We start from the raw sequence: 21750 nt of genomic DNA, 5'->3' as shown, positions 1-21750 counted from the left end.
GCTGTTGTCACTGGGGGTGGGGGTCAGGGCCGGCGGTGCTGGCGGTGGTGGTGGGTGAGGGGACCGTGTCTGGGCCAGCAGCCGCTCCACACATCCGTCCAGCACCAGGGAGCGGGTCTGCCAGCGGATGGGCCGGCGACACATAGGGCACTCGGGCCGACGGCGAGACCACTCCCCGATACACGGCCCACAGAAACTGTGTGAGCAGCCCAGGGTCACAGCCTGCAGGGGCACAGGGCACAAGGTCACAAGGGCACAAGGTCACAAGGGCACAAGGTCACGCCTGCAAGGGGAGTGCCCCTCCCTCTCTCCCCGCCCCACCCTCTCCCCACCATGGACCCCCACAACCCCCCCTCTCCCACCCATGGGTCCGCCCCCCCCCTCCACCACCGTGGCCCTCCAACTCCACCCTGGGGTCTGTTCCCCTCACTCTCCCCACGTGAACATAGCTCCTCATCCCCCCCTCCCCCCACCCCGGGTCTCCCCCCCCCCTCCCCACCGCCGCCTCTCCCACTGGGTCATTGTGCCCCTTAGGGGTGTGTTGCCGTCTCCCCCCCTCTCCGGATCTGCTCCCCCCCTTTCCCCCCTCTCCGTCTCCCCCCCTCTCCCCCGTCCACCCCTCGCCCTCACCTGCACGAAGTGCTGGGAGCAGATGATGCACTGCAGCTCGTTCTCCAGCAGCTCACTGAGCCGGGTCTCCGCGCTCTCCCCACACCCCCCCACCTGCGGGCAGAGGGCACAGGGTCACGGTCACGCTCAGTGCCCGGGCTGGGGTCACAGCACACAGGGCGGTCACCAACCCCACACCCCCCCTGCCTGTGGGGTGAGGGGTCAGGATCAGTGTCCAGGGTCAGGGTCACGGTCCCTGGTGAGGGGCAAAACCTGGCCCCTCTCTGTCCCCCACAGCCCCTGTATGTGGGGAGTGGGCAGAGGGTGAGGGTCAGTGCCCACAGCCCAGGCCCCTCACTGTCCCCTCCCCCCCCTGCATGTGGGGAGTGGGCACAGGGTCAGGGTCAGTGCCCACAGCCCAGGCCCCTCACTGTCCCCTCCCCCCCCCCCTGTATGTGGGGAATGGGCACAGGGTCAGGGTCAGTGCCCACAGCCCAGGCCCCTCACTGTCCCCTCCTCGCCCCTGCATGTGGGCAGTGGGCACAGGGTGAGGTCAGTGCCCACAGCCCAGGTCCCTCACTGTCCCCTCCCCCCCCCCCCCCTGTATGTGGGCAGTGGGCACAGGGTCAGGGTGTGTACCAGGGGAAGGGTTCAGGCTTCCCAGCCACCGTGCTCCAGGCCAGGGCGGGGGGACTGGCACGGGGCGGGGGGACTGGCACGGGGCGAGGGCATGGCACTGTGTAGAGTCCAGGCCGCTCGCCGTCCCCCACCCCCACCCCTTCCCCTTCCCTCCCCGAGCAGCCCACTCACCTCCCACATCACCCTCACCTGACCACAACCCCACCACCCAGTGAGGGAGAGGGGCTGAGGGTCAGGGGGTGAGAGGATGTGAGCGGTAGAGGGAGAGGGTGAGTGTGTGAGTGAGAGGGTGAGTGTGTGAGTGAGAGAGTGAGAGGGTGAGAGAGTGAGTGAGAGGGTGAGAGAGTGAGTGAGAGGGTGAGAGTGTGAGAGAGTGAGTGAGAGTGAGAGGGTGAGTGTGGGGGAGAAGGTGAGAGAGTGGGTGAGAGGGTGAGTGTGTGAGTGAGAGAGTGAGTGTGTGGGGGAGAGGGTGAGAGAGTGGGGGAGAGGGTGAGAGAGTGGGGGAGAGGGTGAGTGTGTGAGTGAGTGAGAGGGTGAGAGTGTGGGGGAGAGAGTGGGGGAGAGGGTGAGAGTGTGGGGGAGGGTGAGAGAGTGGGGGAGAGGGTGAGTGTGAGTGAGTGAGTGAGAGGGTGAGAGTGTGGGGGAGAGGGTGAGTGTGTGGGGGAGAGGGTGAGTGTGAGAGGGTGAGAGTGTGGGGGAGAGGGTGAGAGTGTGGGGGAGAGGGTGAGGGAGTGAGAGAGTGAGAGTGTGGGGAGAGGGTGAGTGTGAGAGTGAGAGGGTGAGAGTGTGGGGGAGAGGGTGAGTGTGAGAGTGAGAGGGTGAGAGTGTGGGGGAGAGGGTGAGGGAGTGAGAGAGTGGGGGAGAGGGGGAGCGGGTGAGTGTGTGGGGGAGAGGGTGAGTGTGTGAGTGAGAGAGAGGGTGAGAGAGTGAGTGAGAGGGTGAGAGTGTGGGGGAGAGGGTGAGAGAGTGGGTGAGAGAGTGGGGGAGAGTGAGTGAGAGGGTGAGAGAGTGGGGGAGAGGGTGAGAGTGAGTGAGAGAGTGGGGGAGAGGGAGAGAGTGGGGGAGAGGGTGAGAGAGTGAGAGAGTGAGAGAGTGGGGGAGAGGGTGAGAGAGAAGGTGAGAGTGAGTGAGAGGGTGAGTGAGAGTTTGAGTGTGAGTGAGAGGGTGTGAGTGAGAGGGTGTGAGAGTGTGAGTGAGAGTGTATCTCTCTGTCAGGGTGATGGCGGTACCTGTGGTTGCTGCTCATCTGCCGGGTGACTCTGATGACAGACTCCACGTTCCGGCTCCTGGTCTGCGAATCGCTGGTGCTTATCCTGGTCACGGTGTTGCCGGTCTCTCTCAGGCCGCGGGCCCCGTGCTGCGTCCACGTGCCCTGCGCCTCTCTCAGTCCCCGGGCACTCTGTCCGATCATTCTGTCTCATGCCCCTCTCTCCCTGGCCACACGCTGTCCCCGGCCCTGGCCCCGGCCTTGGCCCCGGCCTCCCCTCTGTGCCTCTGTATCCCAGGTCTGTCACTGGCCCTCGCACTGTGTCCCTCGCTGTTTCTGGGCCCCGCTCTGTGTCTCCCTGTGACTCAAGTCCACGCGCTGTGCCTCTCTCTGACTCGGGGCCCCGCGTTGTGTCCCTCTCTGTTCCTAGGCCCCGCGCTGTGCCTCTCTCTGTTCCCGGGCCCCATGCTGTGCCTCTCTCTGACTCAGGGCCCGGTGCAATGTCTCTCTGTGACTCAGGGCCCGGTGCAATGTCTCTCTCTGTCCCCGGGCCCAGCGCTGTGCCTCTCTGTGGCCCCGGGCCCAACCCTGTGCCTCTCTCTGACTCAGGGCCCGGTGCTGTGTCCCTCTCTGTTCCTGGGCCCGGCGCTGTGTCTCTCTGTGACTCAGGGCCCGGTGCTGTGTCCCTCTCTGTTCCTGGGCCCGGCGCTGTGTCTCTCTGTGACTCAGGGCCCGGTGCTGTGTCCCTCTCTGTTCCTGGACCCCGCTGTGTGTCTCTCTCTGACTCAGGGCCCGGTGCTGTGTCCCTCTCTGTTCCTGGGCCCACTGCTGTGCCTCTCTGTGGCCCCGGGCCCAACCCTGTGCCTCTCTCTGACTCAGGGCCCGGTGCTGTGTCCCTCTCTGTTCCTGGGCCCGGCGCTGTGTCTCTCTGTGACTCAGGGCCCGGTGCTGTGTCCCTCTCTGTTCCTGGGCCCACTGCTGTGTCTCTCTGTGGCCCCGGGCCCAGCCCTGTGCCTCTCTCTGACTCAGGGCCCGGTGCTGTGTCCCTCTCTGTTCCCAGGCCCGGTGCTGTGCCTCTCTGTGGCCCCGGGCCCGGTGCTGTGTCCCTCTCTGTTCCCAGGCCCGGCGCCGTGCCTCTCTGTGGCCCTGGTGCTGTGTGGGGCTGTAGCTGATCCTCGCTGAGCCTCTGCACCTTGCTGCTGCTGCCCGCGTTGTCCTGCGTGGCTCCCAGCTCGGTGTCCCGGCACTCCAGCTTGCGCTTGGCGCTGCCCCCTCGCGGTGGCGGCGGCGGCGGTGACGTGGCGGTGCTCCCAGCGCCTGGTGCCCTCCGCACCACACGGTACTCAAACTCGGGCTGCTTGTGCTGCTCCACGGGCACCCCCAGCTGCACCGTGTCACCCTCACACAGTGCCCGCGGCTGGTGTGGCACGAGGCGGCAGCCGTTCACCCACACACCGTTCACACTCTGCACAGCAAGGACACACATCATCACAGGGGATCCAGTGAACAATGACCCCCTCACTGGGAGACCCCCCCTCCCTCCCTCATTCACACTGACCCCCTCACTGGGAGACCCCCCCTCACACTGACCCCCCCCTCACTGGGAGACCCCCCCCTCACTGGGAGACCCCCCCCTCATGACCCCCCCCCCCTCTCTCACACTGACCCCCCCTCCCTGGGAGACCCCCCCCTCACTGGGAGACCCCTCCCTAACTCATACTGACCCCCCCCTCACCCACTCACACTGATCCCCCCCCTCACTGGGAGACCCTCCCTCACTGGGAGACCCCCCTCACACTGACCCCCCCCCCCCTCACACTGACCCCCCCTCACACTGACCCCCCCCTCACTGGGAGACCCTCCCTCACTGGGAGACCCTCCCTCACTGGGAGACCCCCCCTCACTGGGAGACCTCCCCTCACTCATACTGACCCCCCCCTCACTCACACTGACCCCCCCCCCCCCCTCACTCACACTGACCCCCCCCCCCTCACTGGGAGACCCTACCTCACTCACACTGACCCCCCCCCCTCACTCACACTGGCCTGTGGGGGACAGGCAGAGACTCTTCCAGCCTGGCACCTCCAGGCCCGGACCCCTGACACTGAGGCCGCTGGGCATTGCCACCCTGCCCCCGCCTCCCCACCACACCCCTCCCACACTCCCCTCCCTCTCACAGCCCCATCTGGGGTGGGGGGGGGAGGGGGGGAAACCGGGCCAGGTGGGATGTGACAAAGCAGACAGGGGGACGTGCGAGGAGGGGTGAGGGGGAATGGGGAGGGGCACAGCTGGGTGGGGATGGGAGGACAGGCGGGCGCGTGGGTGGTGAGTGGGCTGCGTGGCGGGGTTCCGTGGACGGGCAGGCACCCACCTGGTTGTCGGTGACGGTGCAGGCTCCGGCGGCGGTCAGGCGGAAGCAGCAATGCTTGCGTGAGATCATCAAGGGACAGTCCTTGGCCACGAGCTGGTGGGTCACCCCCAGGCCCCGGCCCAGCGTAACCTACGGAGCAGAGAGGAGGCAGTCCGTCACAGAGCTCACCCGGGCACCCCACTGCCCCAGCACCCACCCACAGCCCATCACACCGGGCACCCCCACTGCCCCAGCACCCACCCACAGCCCGTCACACCCGGGCACTCCACTGCCCCATCACCCACCCACACTGTCACAGAACACACCCGGGGCACCTGATCGGTCCCAGCACCGCCCGCCCCCCCCCCCCCATAGTCTTTCACACCCTGCACACCACACCCTGCCCCACACATACTCTCACACCCAGGGCACCCTGCTCTGTCCCCACCCCCACAGTCTGTCACACCCTGTTCACTGGAGACCCCCGGCACCACTTTCCACTACCCGCTTACCAGTCCCCTCCCCCACACCGCTCTCCCCTACCCCCTCACCACTTCTCCTCCACCCAGCAACTATAGAGTACAGCGCATAGTTTGTCAGTACACCACCGGAGTACAGTTTAGATTTTTACCTGATGGTCTGACGGGGCTGCCTGATAGGTTGACTGTGGGGCCTGATGGTATGACAGGGAGTCTGATGATTTGTCAGGGGGGCTGATGGTTTGACTGGGGGGGGGGGGGGGGGTGATGATTTGACAGGGGGGCTGATGATTTGACAGGGGGGGGGCTGATGGTTTGACAGGGGGGGGGCGCTGATGGTTTGACAGGGGGGGGGGCGCTGATGGTTTGACAGGGGGGGTGATGGTCTGACAGGGAGGCGGATGGTCTGACAGGGAGGTTGATGGTCTGACAGGGAGGCTGACGGTTTGACAGGGAGGCTGATGGTTTAAGAGGGGCTGATGCTTTGACACAGTCTGATGGTTTGACAGGTTGACCTGATGGATTGACTTGAAAGAGTCGGGTTGATGAATTAATGCGTTGATGTATGAGTTACGTTTGTGAGTCAGATTAATGGATGGGTTAGAATCAAGGAGCCAAGGTGGGGGGATGCGATTGGGTTGGTTTTGATTGGATTAGTTTGCGATGGGTGATTTGATGGATGAATTTGATGGATTGCGTTGACGGGTCAGATTGCGTTGACGGGTCAGGTTGGTGGATTGACAGGTCGGGTTGCTGGATAACACCAGTGCACGGTACCGGTGGGGACGGCTCATAAGTAGAAGTAGAGTTCAATTAGGCCATTCAGCCCATCAAGTCTACTCCGCCATTCAATCGTGGCTGATCTATCTCTCCCTCCTGACCCAATTCTTTGTGACTGCATGGTAACGACAATTTCGCTCAAATTCATTTTGAATGACAATAAAAGCAATTTGAATTTGAATTCTCTTGTCTTCTCCCCATGAGCCCTGACACCCGTACTGATCAAGAACCTGTCCATCTCTGCCTTAAATACATCCACAGCCCTCTGTGGCAGTGAGTTCCACAGATCAAATCCCGAACAAACAGACTTAAGAACAGTTTTTACCCCAGGGCCATACGAGAACTGAACACTACCTTTGCACTAGGCAACACCGTTAAAAAATCTTGTACTTAATATAATTGTATTTAATTGTATTTATGTATTTATTTGTTTTTGCATTTATTGCATATATGTTTGTACGCACCGTCAGGATTGGCTATTTTTTAATTTCGTTGTACTCGTTGCAATGACAATAAATGAATATTATTATTATTATTATTATTCACCACCCTCTGACTAAAGACATTTCTCCTCATCTCCTTCCTAAAGGAGCATCCTTTAATTCTGAGGCTGTGACCTCTGGTCCTAGACTCTCCCACCGGTGGAAACATCCTCCCCACACCCACTGTATCCATCCAAGCCTCCTGTTGTAACACTGGGGAACGGGACCGGTGTCGCTAGTGTAACAACACTGGGGTGAAGCTCCCCACCTCCCCCCCCCCCCCCGGCTGCAGTACCTCGGTCCCCGGCCGCAGTTGCAGCCGCTGTCCCGGCGGATCTCCGCCCAGTCTCTCCAGACACCATTCGGTGTCTCCTCCGCCGCCCAGCTCCTCCTCCGCCATCTTCCCGCTCGCTCGGCAACGCCACCGCCGCTCCTCCAGCACCGCCCCATCAACCGCCGAGCGCATGGACCAGTCATCCAGTACCGCCCCATCAACCGCCGAGCGCATCGACCCAGTCATCCAGCTCCGCCCCATCCACCGCCGAGCGCATCGACCCAGTCATCCAGCTCCGCCCCATCCACCGCCGAGCGCATCGACCCAGTCATCCAGCTCCGCCCCATCCACCGCCGAGCGCATCGACCCAGTCATCCAGTTCCGCCCCATCAACCGCCGAGCGCATCGACCCAGTCATCCAGCTCCGCCCCATCCACCGCCGAGCGCATCGACCCAGTCATCCAGTGCCGCCTCATCCACCGCCGAGCGCATCGACCCAGTCATCCAGTACCGCCCCATCCACCGCCGAGCGCATCGACCCAGTCATCCAGCTCCGCCCCATCCACCGCCGAGCGCATCGACCCAGTCATCCAGCTCCGCCCCATCCACCGCCGAGCGCATCGACCCAGTCATCCAGTTCCGCCCCATCAACCGCCGAGCGCATCGACCCAGTCATCCAGCTCCGCCCCATCCACCGCCGAGCGCATCGACCCAGTCATCCAGTGCCGCCTCATCCACCGCCGAGCGCATCGACCCAGTCATCCAGTACCGCCCCATCCACCGCCGAGCGCATCGACCCAGTCATCCAGTACCGCCCCATCAACCGCCGAGCGCATCGACCCAGTCATCCAGCTCCGCCCCATCCACCGCCGAGCGCATCGACCCAGTCATCCAGCTCCGCCCCATCCACCGCCGAGCGCATCGACCCAGTCATCCAGCTCCGCCCCATCCACCGCCGAGCGCATCGACCCAGTCATCCAGTACCGCCCCATCCACCGCCGAGCGCATGGACCAGTCATCCAGTACCGCCCCATCAACCGCCGAGCGCATCGACCCAGTCATCCAGCTCCGCCCCATCCACCGCCGAGCGCATCGACCCAGTCATCCAGTACCGCCCCATCAACCGCCGAGCGCATCGACCCAGTCATCCAGCTCCGCCCCATCCACCGCCGAGCGCATCGACCCAGTCATCCAGTACCGCCCCATCAACCGCCGAGCGCATCGACCCAGTCATCCAGCGCCGCCTCATCCACCGCCGAACGCATCGATCACCGGTCCATTTGTTTATCCAGGACCAGAGATACTAGAGGAGCAAAATGGACCACACGACCCTTTAACCCTAGTAGGTAACGGCGCCATTTTAGTAGGCAGAAACTTGCAGAATCATTTAAAAATAAAAATAACAAAAATCTGTGAGTTGACAGATGAGATATATTCTGCATTTTAATGGTATCATCACACATACTGTTCCCCCACAACACTGACTACACTGCGAGAGGCAGAGGGTTTCGCTTACTAAAATGGCGGCCGTTGCGCTCCTTTGCCGACAACACTTCAGTATAGGCGACTTCAATGGAGTGGTCCATCTTGCTCCTCTAGTATCTTTGTCCAGGACCTCTGCAACCAAAGATAATAGAGGAGCTATTATCTTTGTCTGTAGTCTCTTTTTTGCTCATGTTTAGACCGTAATGTTGTATCCTTATTGTTTTGATGTGGTTATGCTTTCTTCTTAATTGTTAACTGTATGTTTGTGTTGTCATTTGTGAGCGGAGCACCAAGGCACATTCCTTGTATATGCATACTTGGCCAATAAACTTATTCATTCATTCAATCAATCAATCATTCTTCATTCATTCATTCATTCAACCAACCTGCCTCATTCTCAGTCTGAAGAAGGGTCTTCATCCCCACCCATCCTCACCAGTCTGACTGCCCCCAACCTCACCAGTCTGACCGACTCTATCTGAAGATAGACACAAAAAGCTGGAGTAACTCTGTGGGACAGTCAGCATCTCTGGAGAGAAGGAATGGGTGACGTTTGGAGAAGAAGGACCTGAAGAAGGGTCCTGACCAGAAGCATCAGCTATCCATGTTCTCCAGAGATGCTGCCTGACACACTGAGTTAGCATTTAGTATTTATCATTGAGTCCAGCCTGTGTCCAGCAGAGCCCGAGTGTTATCGATGCGAGACAGACACAAAATCACCAGACTATGTTATCAATGTGCTCCCTTGCGGCTGCTCTGCCCATCGACCTCTGGCAGCCCAGAGTAATGTTTGTCCAAGTAACACGACAGCAACCATGGGGCTGGCAATGCCCGTCGACTTGCTGTTGGGCACGGTTTGCTGTCATGCATCCTAAAGACTGTGATTCCCCTCCTCAGAGCCCCGACCCCTCCCCGGGACCAGACCCATCCCATCCCATCGCTCCCCTTCCCTCCCCGGGATCCGAAACCTTCCTCAAATCTTCCCCTCCAATCCCCCCTCCCCTCATCTAGTCTCCCCCTCCTCTCATCTCCCCTCTCCTCCTCTCATCACCCCTCCCCTCCCCTCATCTCCCCCTCCCCTTGTCTCCACTCATCTCCCCCTCCCCTCATCTCTCCCTCCCCTCATCTCCCCCTCCCCTCATCTCCCCCTCCCCTCGTCTCCACTCATCTCCCCCTCCCCTCATCTCCCCCTCCCCTCATCTCCCCCTCCCCTCGTCTCCACATCTCCCCCTCCCCTCATCACCCCTCATTTGCCCCCTCCTCTCTCCTCCTCTCCCCTCATCTCCTCTCCCCTCATTTCATCTCCTCTCCCTTCCTCCCCTCCCCTCCCCTCCCCTCCCAGTGTGTGTGTGTGTGTGGGGGGGGGGGGCGGTGTGTGTGTGGGGGGGGGGGGCGGTGTGTGTGTGGGGGGGGGGGGGCGGTGTGTGTGTGGGGGGGGGGGGCGGTGTGTGTGTGTGTGGGGGGGGGGGCGGTGTGTGGGGGGGGGGGGCGGTGTGTGTGCGTGTGTGGGGGGGGGGGCGGTGTGTGTGCGTGTGTGGGGGGGGGGCGGTGTGTGTGCGTGTGTGTGTGGGGGGGCGGTGCGGGGCGGGGCGGGGCAGGGCGGGTAGGGGGGCGGGTCGGGAGCCGGGGAGAGGCGGCGCTGGGAGCCGGGAGCCGGGAGCCGGGCAGGGCGGAGATGAAGCGCCGCGGCCCCGACCATGATGGCGACGACTGGGCCCCGGGAGCGGCGCGGCGCCAGCGGCTGGAGACGGCGGACAGCGAGCAGGAGGCGGCCGGTGGGTGCAGGCCGGGCAGGGCCGGGCAGTGGGTAGTGGAGGGCAGGGCCGGGCCGGGCCGGGTAGTGGGTGGGCAGAGCAGAGCAGAGCAGGGCCGGACAGGGCAAGGCCGGGCCGGGCAGTGGGTAGTGGAGGGCAGGGCCGGGCCGGACAGGGCAAGGCCGGGGGGTAGTGGGTGGGCAGAGCAGAGCCGGACAGGGCAAGGCCGGGCAGGGCCGGACAGTGGGTAGTGGAGGGCCGGGCCGGACAGGGCCGGACAGTGGGTAGTGGAGGGCCGGGCCGGACAGGGCCGGGGGGTAGTGGGTGGGCAGGGCCGGACAGGGCCGGGGGTAGTGGGTGGGCAGGGCCGGACAGGGCAAGGCCGGGCCGGACAGGACAGGGCCTCATCCAGCGTGGGGATCGGGGCAGGCCCGGGATCACTGGGGTCAGTGGGTGCTGTGGGTCACTGGGGTCAGTGGGTGCTGTGGGTGCTGTGGGGTCACTGGGTGCTGTGGGGTCAGTGGGTGCTGTGGGATCACTGGGTGCTGTGGGGTCACTGGGTGCTGTGGGGTCAGTGGGTGCTGTGGGGTCACTGGGTGCTGTGGGGTCAGTGGGTGCTGTGGGATCACTGGGTGCTGTGGGATCACTGGGTGCTGTGGGGTCACTGGGTGCTGTGGGGTCAGTGGGTGCTGTGGGGTCACTGGGTGCTGTGGGGTCAGTGGGTGCTGTGGGATCACTGGGTGCTGTGGGGTCACTGGGTGCTGTGGGATCAGTGGGTACTGTGGGATCACTGGGTGCTGTGGGGTCACTGGGTGCTGTGGGGTCAGTGGGTGCTGTGGGATCACTGGGTGCTGTGGGGTCACTGGGTGCTGTGGGGTCAGTGGGTGCTGTGGGGTCACTGGGTGCTGTGGGATCACTGGGTGCTGTGGGGTCAGTGGGTGCTGTGGGATCACTGGGTGCTGTGGGGTCAGTGGGTGCTGTGGGATCACTGGGTGCTGTGGGGTCACTGGGATCACTGGGTGCTGTGGGGTCACTGGGTGCTGTGGGGTCAGTGGGTGCTGTGGGATCAGTGGGTGCTGTGGGGGTCAGTGGGTGCTGAGGGGTCACTGGGTGCTGCGGGGTCACTGGGTGCTGCGGGGTCAGTGGGTGCTGTGGGGTCAGTGGGTGCTGTGGGATCAGTGGGTGCTGTGGGGTCACTGGGTGCTGTGGGGTCACTGGGTGCTGCGGGGTCACTGGGTGCTGTGGGGTCAGTGGGTGCTGTGGGGTCAGTGGGTGCTGTGGGGTCACTGGGTGCTGTGGGGTCACTGGGTGCTGTGGGGTCAGTGGGTGCTGTGGGATCACTGGGTGTTCAGGGATCACTGGGTGCTGTGGGATCAGTGGGTACTGTGGGATCACTGGGTGCTGTGGGGTCACTGGGTGCTGTGGGGTCAGTGGGTGCTGTGGGATCACTGGGTGCTGTGGGGTCACTGGGTGCTGTGGGGTCAGTGGGTGCTGTGGGGTCACTGGGTGCTGTGGGATCACTGGGTGCTGTGGGGTCAGTGGGTGCTGTGGGATCACTGGGTGCTGTGGGGTCAGTGGGTGCTGTGGGATCACTGGGTGCTGTGGGGTCACTGGGTGCTGTGGGGTCAGTGGGTGCTGTGGGATCAGTGGGTGCTGTGGGGGTCAGTGGGTGCTGAGGGGTCACTGGGTGCTGCGGGGTCACTGGGTGCTGCGGGGTCAGTGGGTGCTGTGGGGTCAGTGGGTGCTGTGGGATCAGTGGGTGCTGTGGGATCACTGGGTGTTCAGGGATCACTGGGTGCTGTGGGATCACTGGGTGCTGTGGGGTCAGTGGGTGCTGTGGGATCACTGGGTGCAGTGGGGTCAGTGGGTGCTGTGGGATCACTGGGTGTTCAGGGATCACTGGGTGCTGTGGGATCACTGGGTGTTCAGGGATCACTGGGTGCTGTGGGATCAGTGGGTACTGTGGGATCACTGGGTGCTGTGGGGTCACTGGGTGCTGTGGGGTCAGTGGGTGCTGTGGGATCACTGGGTGCTGTGGGGTCACTGGGTGCTGTGGGGTCAGTGGGTGCTGTGGGGTCACTGGGTGCTGTGGGATCACTGGGTGCTGTGGGGTCAGTGGGTGCTGTGGGATCACTGGGTGCTGTGGGGTCAGTGGGTGCTGTGGGATCACTGGGTGCTGTGGGGTCACTGGGTGCTGTGGGGTCAGTGGGTGCTGTGGGATCAGTGGGTGCTGTGGGGGTCAGTGGGTGCTGAGGGGTCACTGGGTGCTGCGGGGTCACTGGGTGCTGCGGGGTCAGTGGGTGCTGTGGGGTCAGTGGGTGCTGTGGGATCAGTGGGTGCTGTGGGGTCACTGGGTGCTGTGGGGTCACTGGGTGCTGCGGGGTCACTGGGTGCTGTGGGGTCAGTGGGTGCTGTGGGGTCAGTGGGTGCTGTGGGGTCACTGGGTGCTGTGGGGTCACTGGGTGCTGTGGGGTCACTGGGTGTTCAGGGATCACTGGGTGCTGTGGGATCAGTGGGTGCTGTGGGGTCACTGGGTGCTGTGGGGTCACTGGGTGCCGTGGGATCAGTGGGTGCCGTGGGGTCACTGGGTGCCGTGGGGTCACTGGGTGCTGTGGGGTCACTGGGTGCTGCGGGGTCACTGGGTGCTGTGGGGTCAGTGGGTGCTGTGGGGTCACTGGGTGCTGCGGGGTCACTGGGTGCTGTGGGGTCAGTGGGTGCTGTGGGGTCACTGGGTGCTGTGGGATCAGTGGGTGCTGTGGGGTCACTGGGTGCTGTGGGGTCAGTGGGTGCTGTGGGGTCACTGGGTGCTGTGGGATCAGTGGGTGCTGTGGGATCACTGGGTGCTGTGGGTCACTGGGTGCTGTGGGTGCTGTGGGGTCACTGGGTGCTGTGGGGTCAGTGGGTGCTGTGGGATCAGTGGGTGCTGTGGGGTCAGTGGGTGCTGTGGGATCACTGGGTGCTGTGGGGTCAGTGGGTGCTGTGGGGTCAGTGGGTGCTGTGGGGTCAGTGGGTGCTGTGGGGTCAGTGGGTGCTGTGGGGTCACTGGGTGCTGTGGGGTCAGTGGGTGCTGTGGGGTCACTGGGTGCTGTGGGGTCACTGGGTGCTGTGGGGTCACTAGGTGCTGTGGGATCAGTGGGTGCTGTGGGATCAGTGGGTGCTGTGGGGTCACTGGGTGCTGTGGGGTCACTGGGTGCTGTGGGATCAGTGGGTGCTGTGGGGTCAGTGGGTGCTGTGGGATCAGTGGGTGCTGTGGGGTCACTGGGTGCTGTGGGGTCAGTGGGTGCTGTTGGGTCAGTGGGTGCTGTGGGATCAGTGGGTGCTGTTGGGTCAGTGGGTGCTGTGGGGTCACTGGGTGCTGTGGGGTCAGTGGGTGCTGTGGGATCAGTGGGTGCTGTTGGGTCAGTGGGTGCTGTGGGATCAGTGGGTGCTGTTGGGTCAGTGGGTGCTGTGGGATCAGTGGGTGCTGTTGGGTCAGTGGGTGCTGTGGGGTCAGTGGGTGCTGTTGGGTCAGTGGGTGCTGTGGGGTCAGTGGGTGCTGTTGGGTCAGTGGGTGCTGTGGGGTCAGTGGGTGCTGTGGGGTCAGTGGGTGCTGTGGGATCAGTGGGTGCTGTGGGATCACTGGGTGCTGTGGGTCACTGGGTGCTGTGGGTGCTGTGGGATCAGTGGGTGCTGTGGGATCAGTGGGTGCTGTGGGATCAGTGGGTGCTGTTGGGATCAGTGTGTGCTGTGGGATCAGTGTGTGCTGTGGGATCAGTGTGTGCTGTGGGATCAGTGTGTGCTGTGGGATCAGTGGGTGCTGTGGGACCACTGGCTGATGTGGGATCACTGGGTGCTTTAAGATCAGTGGGTGCGTGGGATCACTGGGTGCTGTGGGATCACTGGGTGCTTTAAGATCAGTGGGTGCGTGGGATCACTGGGTGCTGTGGGATCACTGGGTGTTCAGGGGTCAGTGGGTGTTGTGGGTGTTTAGGGGTCGGTGGGTGTTGTGGGATCAATGGGCGTTTAGGGTTGAGTGGGTGTTCAGGGTCGGGATCAGTGGGTGTTCAGGGTCGGGTTCAGTGGGTGTTCAGTGCTGGGATCACTGGGGGTGTACAGGGATCGTGCCCGGTTACCCGAGCAGAGAGCTGGTGTGGGGTAGAGTGGAGATGTCCCATCTACACCAGTCCCATCTGTCGACATTTGGCCCATACCCCTCTAAACCTCTCCTCTCCATAAACCTGTCTAAATGTATTTTAAATGTTCTAGTACCTGCCTCAACTACCTCCTCTGGCAGCTGTTCCACACACCCACCATCCTCTGTGAAAAAAATTGCCACTCAGATTCATGTTAAATCTTAACCAACTCACCTTAAGCTTATGTCCACTGGTTCTTGATTCGCCTACTCTGCCAAAAGACTGCTTTCACCCTGTCTATTCCCCTCATGATCCAGTACACCTCTGGAAAATCACCCCTCATACTCCACAGTTCCAAGGAAGACAGTCCTTGCCTACCCACCTTCTCCCTGGCCACTGCAGGAGTCAAGAGTTTAGTTGCTATAAACAATAACACACAGTTAATAATCAAAAAATACAATAAATTCATAACTGTAGTGCAGTATAAGCATAATAGCACTTGCCTCGTTGATGAAGACCCTGCTGTAATTCTTGATAGGCATCCTCTCTGCCTACGATACCACCTATTTTAGTATCTTAGAGTCATTGAGTGATACAGTGTGGAAACAGGCCCTTCGGCCCAACATGCCCACGCCAGCCAACACTAGTCCCAGTTACACGAGTCCCACCTGCCCACGTTTGGTCCATATCCCTCCAAACCTGTCCTATCCATGTATCTGTCTAACTGTTTCTTCTGCGACCTTACTCATCAGTCATAGACATAGACATAGATAAACATAGAAAACAGGTGCTGGAAGAGGCCATTCGGCCCTTAGAGCCAGCACCGCCATTCATTGTGATCATAGAAACATAGAAAATAGGTGCAGGAGTAGGCCATTCGGCCCTTCGAGCCTGCACCGCCATTCAATATGATCATCCAGCTCAGTAACCTGTACCTGCCTTCTCTCCATACCCCCTGATCCCTTTAGCCACAAGGGCCACATCTAACTCCCTCTTAAATATAGCCAATGAACTGGCCTCAACTACCTTCTGTGGCAGAGAATTCCACAGACTCACCACTCTCTGTTTGAAGAAATGTTTTCTCATCTCGGTCCTAAAAGACTTCCCCCTTATCCTTAAACTGTGACCCCTGGTTCTGGACTTCCCCAACATCGGGAACAATCTTCCCGCATCTGGCCTCTCCAACCCCTTAAGAATTTTATATGTTTCTATAAGATCTCTCCTTAGTCTTCTAAATTCCAGCGAGTATAAGCCTAGTCTATCCAGTCTTTCTTCATATGAAAGTCCTGCCATCCCAGGGATCAATCTGGTGAACCTTCACTGTACTCCTTCTAAGGCTAGAATGTCTTTCCTCAGATTAGGAGACCAAAACTGTACACAATACTCCAGGTGTGGTCTCACCAAGGCCCTGTACAACTGCAGTAGAACCTCCCTGCTCCTATACTCAAATCCTCTTGCTATGAATGCTAACATACCATTCGCTTTTTTCACTGCCTGCTGCACCTGCACGCTTGCTTTCAATGACTGGTGCACCATGACACCCAGGTCACGTTGCATCTCCCCTTCTCCTAATCGGCCACCATTCAGGTCATACTCTGCTTTCCTGTTCTTGCCGCCAAAGTGGATAACCTCACATTTATCCACATTATATTGCATCTGCCATGCATTTGCCCACTCTCCTAATCTATCCAAGTCACTCTGCAGCCTCCCAGCATCCTCCTCGCAGCTAACACTGCCACCCAGCTTCGTGTCATTCGCAAAGTTAGAGATATTGCATTCAATTCTCTCGTCCAAATCATTAATATATATTGTAAATAACTGGGGTACCAGCACTGAGCCTTGCGGTACCCCACTAGTCACTGCCTGCCATTCCGAAAAGGACCCGTTTATTCCTACTCTTTGCTTCCTGTCCGCCAACCAATTCTCTATCCACCTCAACACTGAACCCCCAATACCGTGTGCTTTAAGTTTGTACACCAATCTCCTATGTGGGACCTTGTCAAAGGCCTTCTGAAAGTCCAGATATAACACATCGACTGGTTCTCCCTTATCCACTCTACTAGTTACATCCTCGAAAAATTCTATAAGATTCGTCAGCATGATTTGCCTTTCATAAATCCATGCTGACTTTGTCCGATGATTTCACCACTTTCCAAATGTGATGCTATCACATCTTTAATAACTGACTCTAGCATTTTCCCCACTACCGATGTTAGGCTAACTGGTCTATAATTCCCCGTTTTTTCTCTCCCTCCCTTTTTAAAAAGTGGGGTTACATTAGCTGCCCTCCAATCCTCAGGAACTACTCCAGAATCTAAAGAGTTTTGAAAAATTATCACTAATGCATCCACTATTTCTGAGGCTACTTCCTTAAGCACTCTGGGATGCAGCCTATCTGGCCCTGGGGATTTATCGGCCTTTAATCCATTTAATTTACCTAACACCACTTCCCGACTAACCTGGATTTCCCTCAGTTCCTCCATCTCGTTAGACCCCCGGTCCCCTGCTATTTCCGGCAGATTGTTTATGTCTTCCCTAGTGAAGACAGAACCAAAGTAGTTGTTCAATTGGTCTGCCATCTCCTTGGCTGATGGTCCACAATCAATAACCCGTGTCTGCCTTCTCCCCATATCCCTTGATTCCACTAGCCTCTAGAGCTCTATATAACTCTTTTAAATGTCCTTGTACATTCTCATTCATCCAACTCGTTGATGTAAACCATAAACACCTAAGTGCCCCGTCCGAACACGCCATGGTGGTCCATTTTGCCATCCGGTGTTGACGGGGGGGGGGGGGGGGGGGGGTCCTTAGTGGCGGCCTCTGTACACCAGAGGCCTCCAACCTTACATCGGGGACCTGGGGTGGGGAGTGTTGCATAGAGCCAAACCATGTAACTACATTTTGAGTCAGTTCAAGAATGCATTCAAAAGAGAGTTAGATAGAGCTCTTAGGGCTAGCGGAATCAAGGGGCATGGGGAGAGGGCAGGAACGGGGTACTGAATGTGGATGATCAGCCATGATCATGAATGGCTATGCTGGCTCGAAGGGCCAAAATGGCCTCCTCCTGCACCTATTGTCTATGTATCTATGTGTGTATAAGTCATTGGAGCAGAATTAGGCATTCAGCCCATGGAGTCTACTCTATTCAGTTATGGCTGATCTATCGTTCCCTCTCAACCCTGTTCTCTGACCTTCTCCCCCACATCCTTTGACAGATTCTTGATTGGTATGGATGTCAATCTCCACTTTAAAAATACCCAATGAGTCTTTCTTCCTCCACAGCCGTCTGTGGCAATGAATTCCACAGATTCACAACCTTCTGGCTAAAAAGAAATCCTCATCTCCTTTCTGTAGTAACATCCTTTTATTCTGAGGCTGTGCCCTCTGGTCCTAGACTCTCCCACTGGTGGAAACGCCCTCTCCACATCCACTCTATCCAGGCCTTGCCCTGTACGGTGAGTTTCAACGAAGTCCCACCCCTCATCCTTCTAAACTCCAGCGAGTGCAGGCCCAGTGGTGTCAAACGCTCATCATACGTTAACCCACACATCCCCTGCACTGATCCTCAATGCTTCCAAGCGGGCTCCTCCCCCGCCTGTGGCTACTGTGGCCAGGAGAAGCCCGTGCAACACGTGCACACGGGATGTGTGCGTTTGCAGCTCTGTCTTTCTATATTTGATGGGGCTGCAGCTCGAATTCTGGTTCACACTTCAGCCCCACTCCCCTGATCTTTGGGCACCCGTTGAAGGGGAAGATGGGGGGGGGGGTCTCTCGGTCGGTTTGCTGCTTAGGCTGGCCGTTCGTGGGTCGTGGCAGGGGGTCAGTCAGGGGCTTCACCCATGCCCGACTGCCTGCCCCTCTTCCGGGCTTGTGTCCGTGGTGTGTTCACGGGCACCTCAATCGCCTCGTTTAATGCTTGTCTGCATGTTCCTCTTCATAGATGGATGTCTCTGATGGATGTCTCCTTAGAGTAGTATTTTCACTGTAGGAATGAAAACTGCAGATGCTGGTTAAAATCGAAGGCAGGCACAAGATGCTGGAGTAACTCAGCGGGTCAGGCAGCATCTCGGGAGAGAAGGAATGGGTGACGTTTCGGGTCGAAACCCTTCTTCAGAAGAAGGGACATGGCCCGAAACGTCACCCGTTCCTTCTCTCTCTCTCTCCCGAGATGCTGCCTGACCCGCTGAGTTACTCCAGCATTTTGTGTCTACTGTAATATTTTCACTGTTATTTTTTACATAAAACTTGCTCCTGTGAATAAATGTACTTTTTAATTTAGCTTAGGGACACAATGTCAAAACATGGACCTTGGCCCCACCCATTTTGGTGCTGGCTCGAAGGGCCGAATGGCCTCCTCCTGCTCGTATTTTCTCTGTTTATGTTTAATTCGCACCGCTCAACATTCACCCCGTTCACGAGCATTATCCTGCACACTAGGCAGGATATTATAACGTAAATTATAAAACGTATAACTTTACCGAAGCCAGTTAGCCGACAAACCTGCACGTCTTTGGAGCGCGGGAGGAAAACGGAGATCCCGGGGAAAACCCACGCAGGTCACGGGGGAGAACGTACAAACTCCGTACAGACAGCGCCCATAGTCGGGATCCAACCCGGGTCTCAGTATGAGGCAGCAACTCTACCACTGCGCCACCGTGCTGCACCGTGTAAACAAAAAACAGCAGTGGGCCTGTGGAGATGGAGAACAGGGCGGAGGGTTAGAGGGCAACAGATGGCCACTTTCAGAGAGGGTCGAGGGAAGAGGGGAGAGGGGAGCACGGTCTTGCACCACTTCTATTAACTATGTGATATATAATGTCTGCCTTTCCCTCTCTCCCCGTCCCTGTCCATTTCCCATCTCCCTGTCGATCTCTCTCTTCCCCCACTCCCTGTGTTTTTCTGCCTGTGTGAGTCTGTTTACCCCCCCCCCTCCCCTCGTTTCTCTCCCTCCTTCCCTGTTGTCTCCCTCCCTGCCTGTGTGTGTCTTTCTTTCTCTCCCCCCTCACTCCCACATCTGTTTTTCCCTCCCTGTCTCCCCCCACTCATCTGTCTCTCTCCTCTCTCACCTCTCCCCCCCCCCCCCCCCCCGCCCCGCAGCCAGCAACGATGAAGATGATGAGAGCGAGGAGTCGCGGCCGGGGCTGGGGTCAACCGTCCTTGCTGAGGCCGGAGGATCGGCAGAGGCTCTCGCCACCGACTCCGCCCCCACCAAGTACGCCATGTACAACAGCGTGTCACAGAGACTCATGGTGAGTGCCAGCCCCATCCCCCTGCTCCCCCTCCCTCCCTTCCCCCCATCCCCTCTCCCTATCCCCTCCCTCCCTCCCTCCCTCCCTCCCTCCCTCCCTCCCTCCCTCCCTCCCTCCCTTCCCCCCATCCCCTCTCCCTATCCCCTCCCTCCCTCCCTCCCTCCCCCTCTCTCTCTCTCTCCCTCTCCCTCACCTACCTCCACCTCCCTCCCTATCCCCCCTCCTTCATGCACCCCCTCCTCCCTCTCTTCTCCTCCCTCTCCATCACACCCTCCCTCCACCTCCCGCCCTACCCTGCCTCCCTCCTCCATCTCCCACCCCACCTCCCTCCCTTCTTCACCCACCCTCCTCCCTACCCCCTCCCTACACTACCCACTCCTCCCATCCTCTTCCACCCTCCCACCCCCACTCCTCCCTAATGCCCTCCTCCCTCGACCGTACCCCTCCTCACGCCCCCTCCTCCCATCTCCATGCCTCTCCTCCCACCCCTACACCTCTCCCATACTCCCTCCTCACGTTGCCATTCCCCACGCCCCCCCTCCCTACCCCCACCCCCTCTCCTCCCACTCCCTTCTCCAATCTCCCTCCGCCCCTCTACCCTCTCTTCCCTACTCACCACTCCCTTGCCCTCCTCACTCCCTCCCTCCCACCTACCTGCCCCCACCCCCTCTCCTCCCCCCTCCACTCCACTCCCATTAGCTGGTGACCAGAGAGGTGTGTGGGGAGAGGTTGCACAGCCTGGGACTATCTCTCGGAGGGCAGGAGGTGGAGGACTGATTTAATGGAGGTGCATGGGATGATTAGTTTCTGTAGGAAAATAACTGCAGATGCTGGTTCAAATTGAAGGTAGACACAAAATGCTGGAGTAACTCAGCGGGTCAGGCAGCATCTCAAGAGAGAAGGAATGGGTGACGTTTCGGGTCGAGACCCTTCTTCAGACTGTTGGAGGGGAATCATGAGGGGAATAGATAGGGTGAATGCAGTCTTTTAGCCAAGGTCGGGGAATCAACAACCAGAGGACGTGGGTTAACAGTGCGAAGGGAAACCTTTAACAGGAACCCGAGGGGCAGCTTTTGCACACAGAGGGTGGTGGGTGTGTGGAACGAGCTGCCGGAGGGGGTAGTTGAGGCAGGTACTATAACAGCATTTAGAAGCCATCTGGACAGATGCATGGATAGGACAGGTTTGGAGGGATGAGGGCCGAAGGTGGGCCTGTGGGGCGAGTGTAGGTGTGTTCAGTCTGGAGGGGTTGGGTGGGTTTGAGGGCTGTGTGACCCCGACTCACTTTTCCCTCTCCACGACAGGCCAAGATGGGTTTCCGTGAAGGGGAAGGACTGGGCAAGTTTGGCCAGGGCCGGCGGGAGATCGTGGAGGCGTCTGTACAGAAAGGCCGCCGGGGGCTGGGCCACAAGGTGAAGGGCTTCGATGGAGACCTGGACGTGAAATGGCAGGAGGAGGCCGAGGTGAGGGGGCCGGCGCCGTGCGGGCGGGCACGGTGTGGGTGGGTACTGTGTGGGTGGGCATGGTGTGGGTGGGTACTGTGTGGGTGGGTACTGTGTGGGTGGGCATTGTGTGGGTGGGCATGGTGTGGGTGGGCATGGTGTGGGTGGGCACTGTGTGGGTCAGTGGGTGTGGTGTGGTGTGGGTGGGCACGGTGTTAGTGGGCCGGTGGGCACGGTGTTAGTGGGCCGGTGGGCACGGTGTGGGTGGGCCGGTGGGCACGGTGTTAGTGGGCCGGTGGGCACGGTGTGGGTGGGCCGGTGGGCACGGTGTGGGTGGGAGTGTTGAATCTGTGTGGGTGTGTGGCCTCGGGGAGTAGTGCCCCTCTGCCTACCCTGCCAGTAATCCCTGCCTCTCTCCAGCCCAGTGCCCTCGAGGGGGTGGAATGGTTTCCGGAATGTTCCCAGGAGATCCCGCAAGCTACAGAGCTGTGCGACTGGATGTGTGTCGGTCAGGTATGTCCCCGCCCCTCCGCCCCTCACCCTCCGCCCCTCACCCTCCGCCCCTCACCCTCCGCCCCTCACCCTCCGCCCCTCACCCTCCGCCCCTCACCCTCCGCCCCTCACCCTCCGCCCCTCACCCTCCGCCCCTCACCCTCCGCCCCTCACCCTCCGCCCCTCACCCTCCGCCCCTCACCCTCCGCCCCTCACACTCCGCCCCTCACCCTCCGCCCCTCACCCTCCGCCCCTCACCCCCTCCCTCACACTCTCCACCCCTCACCCCGTCCCCCTCCACACTCCCCCCTCCCCCTCCGCGCCTCACCATCCCCATCTGCCCCTCCCCCTCCGCCCTTCAAACTCTCCCTCCGCCCCTCACACCCTCCCCCTCTC

The 21750-nt window shown here is 60.0% G+C and overlaps 2 protein-coding genes across 2 annotated transcripts in view; one reads left to right on the top strand and one right to left on the bottom strand.

The window, feature by feature from the left end:
- On the bottom strand, positions 1 to 7000 carry rnf8 (ring finger protein 8, E3 ubiquitin protein ligase; the record flags this gene model as incomplete). Its single annotated transcript, XM_078399955.1, has 5 exons — positions 6842 to 7000; positions 4827 to 4955; positions 2478 to 3920; positions 631 to 723; positions 1 to 222 (listed from the first exon to the last, which is right to left on the bottom strand). Coding segments are annotated over exons 1-5 (1992 nt in total), but the record flags the coding sequence as incomplete, so codon positions are not given.
- A 2926-nt stretch (positions 7001 to 9926) lies between these two features.
- The window catches only part of cmtr1 (cap methyltransferase 1), a 35145-nt gene continuing 23321 nt past the window's right edge, over positions 9927 to 21750 (top strand). Inside the window, 4 exon segments of the mRNA XM_078399954.1 lie at positions 9927 to 10080; positions 19269 to 19420; positions 20725 to 20883; positions 21283 to 21375. Of these exon segments, the coding sequence (XP_078256080.1) occupies positions 9981 to 10080; positions 19269 to 19420; positions 20725 to 20883; positions 21283 to 21375 (504 nt within the window). The 5' untranslated portion in view covers positions 9927 to 9980.

The sequence above is a fragment of the Rhinoraja longicauda genome, chromosome 5 (assembly GCF_053455715.1).
Source record: "Rhinoraja longicauda isolate Sanriku21f chromosome 5, sRhiLon1.1, whole genome shotgun sequence".
NCBI lineage: Eukaryota > Metazoa > Chordata > Chondrichthyes > Rajiformes > Arhynchobatidae > Rhinoraja > Rhinoraja longicauda.
The sequence above is the reverse complement of the archived record's forward strand: the minus strand, read 5'-3'. Positions and strand labels throughout refer to the sequence as shown.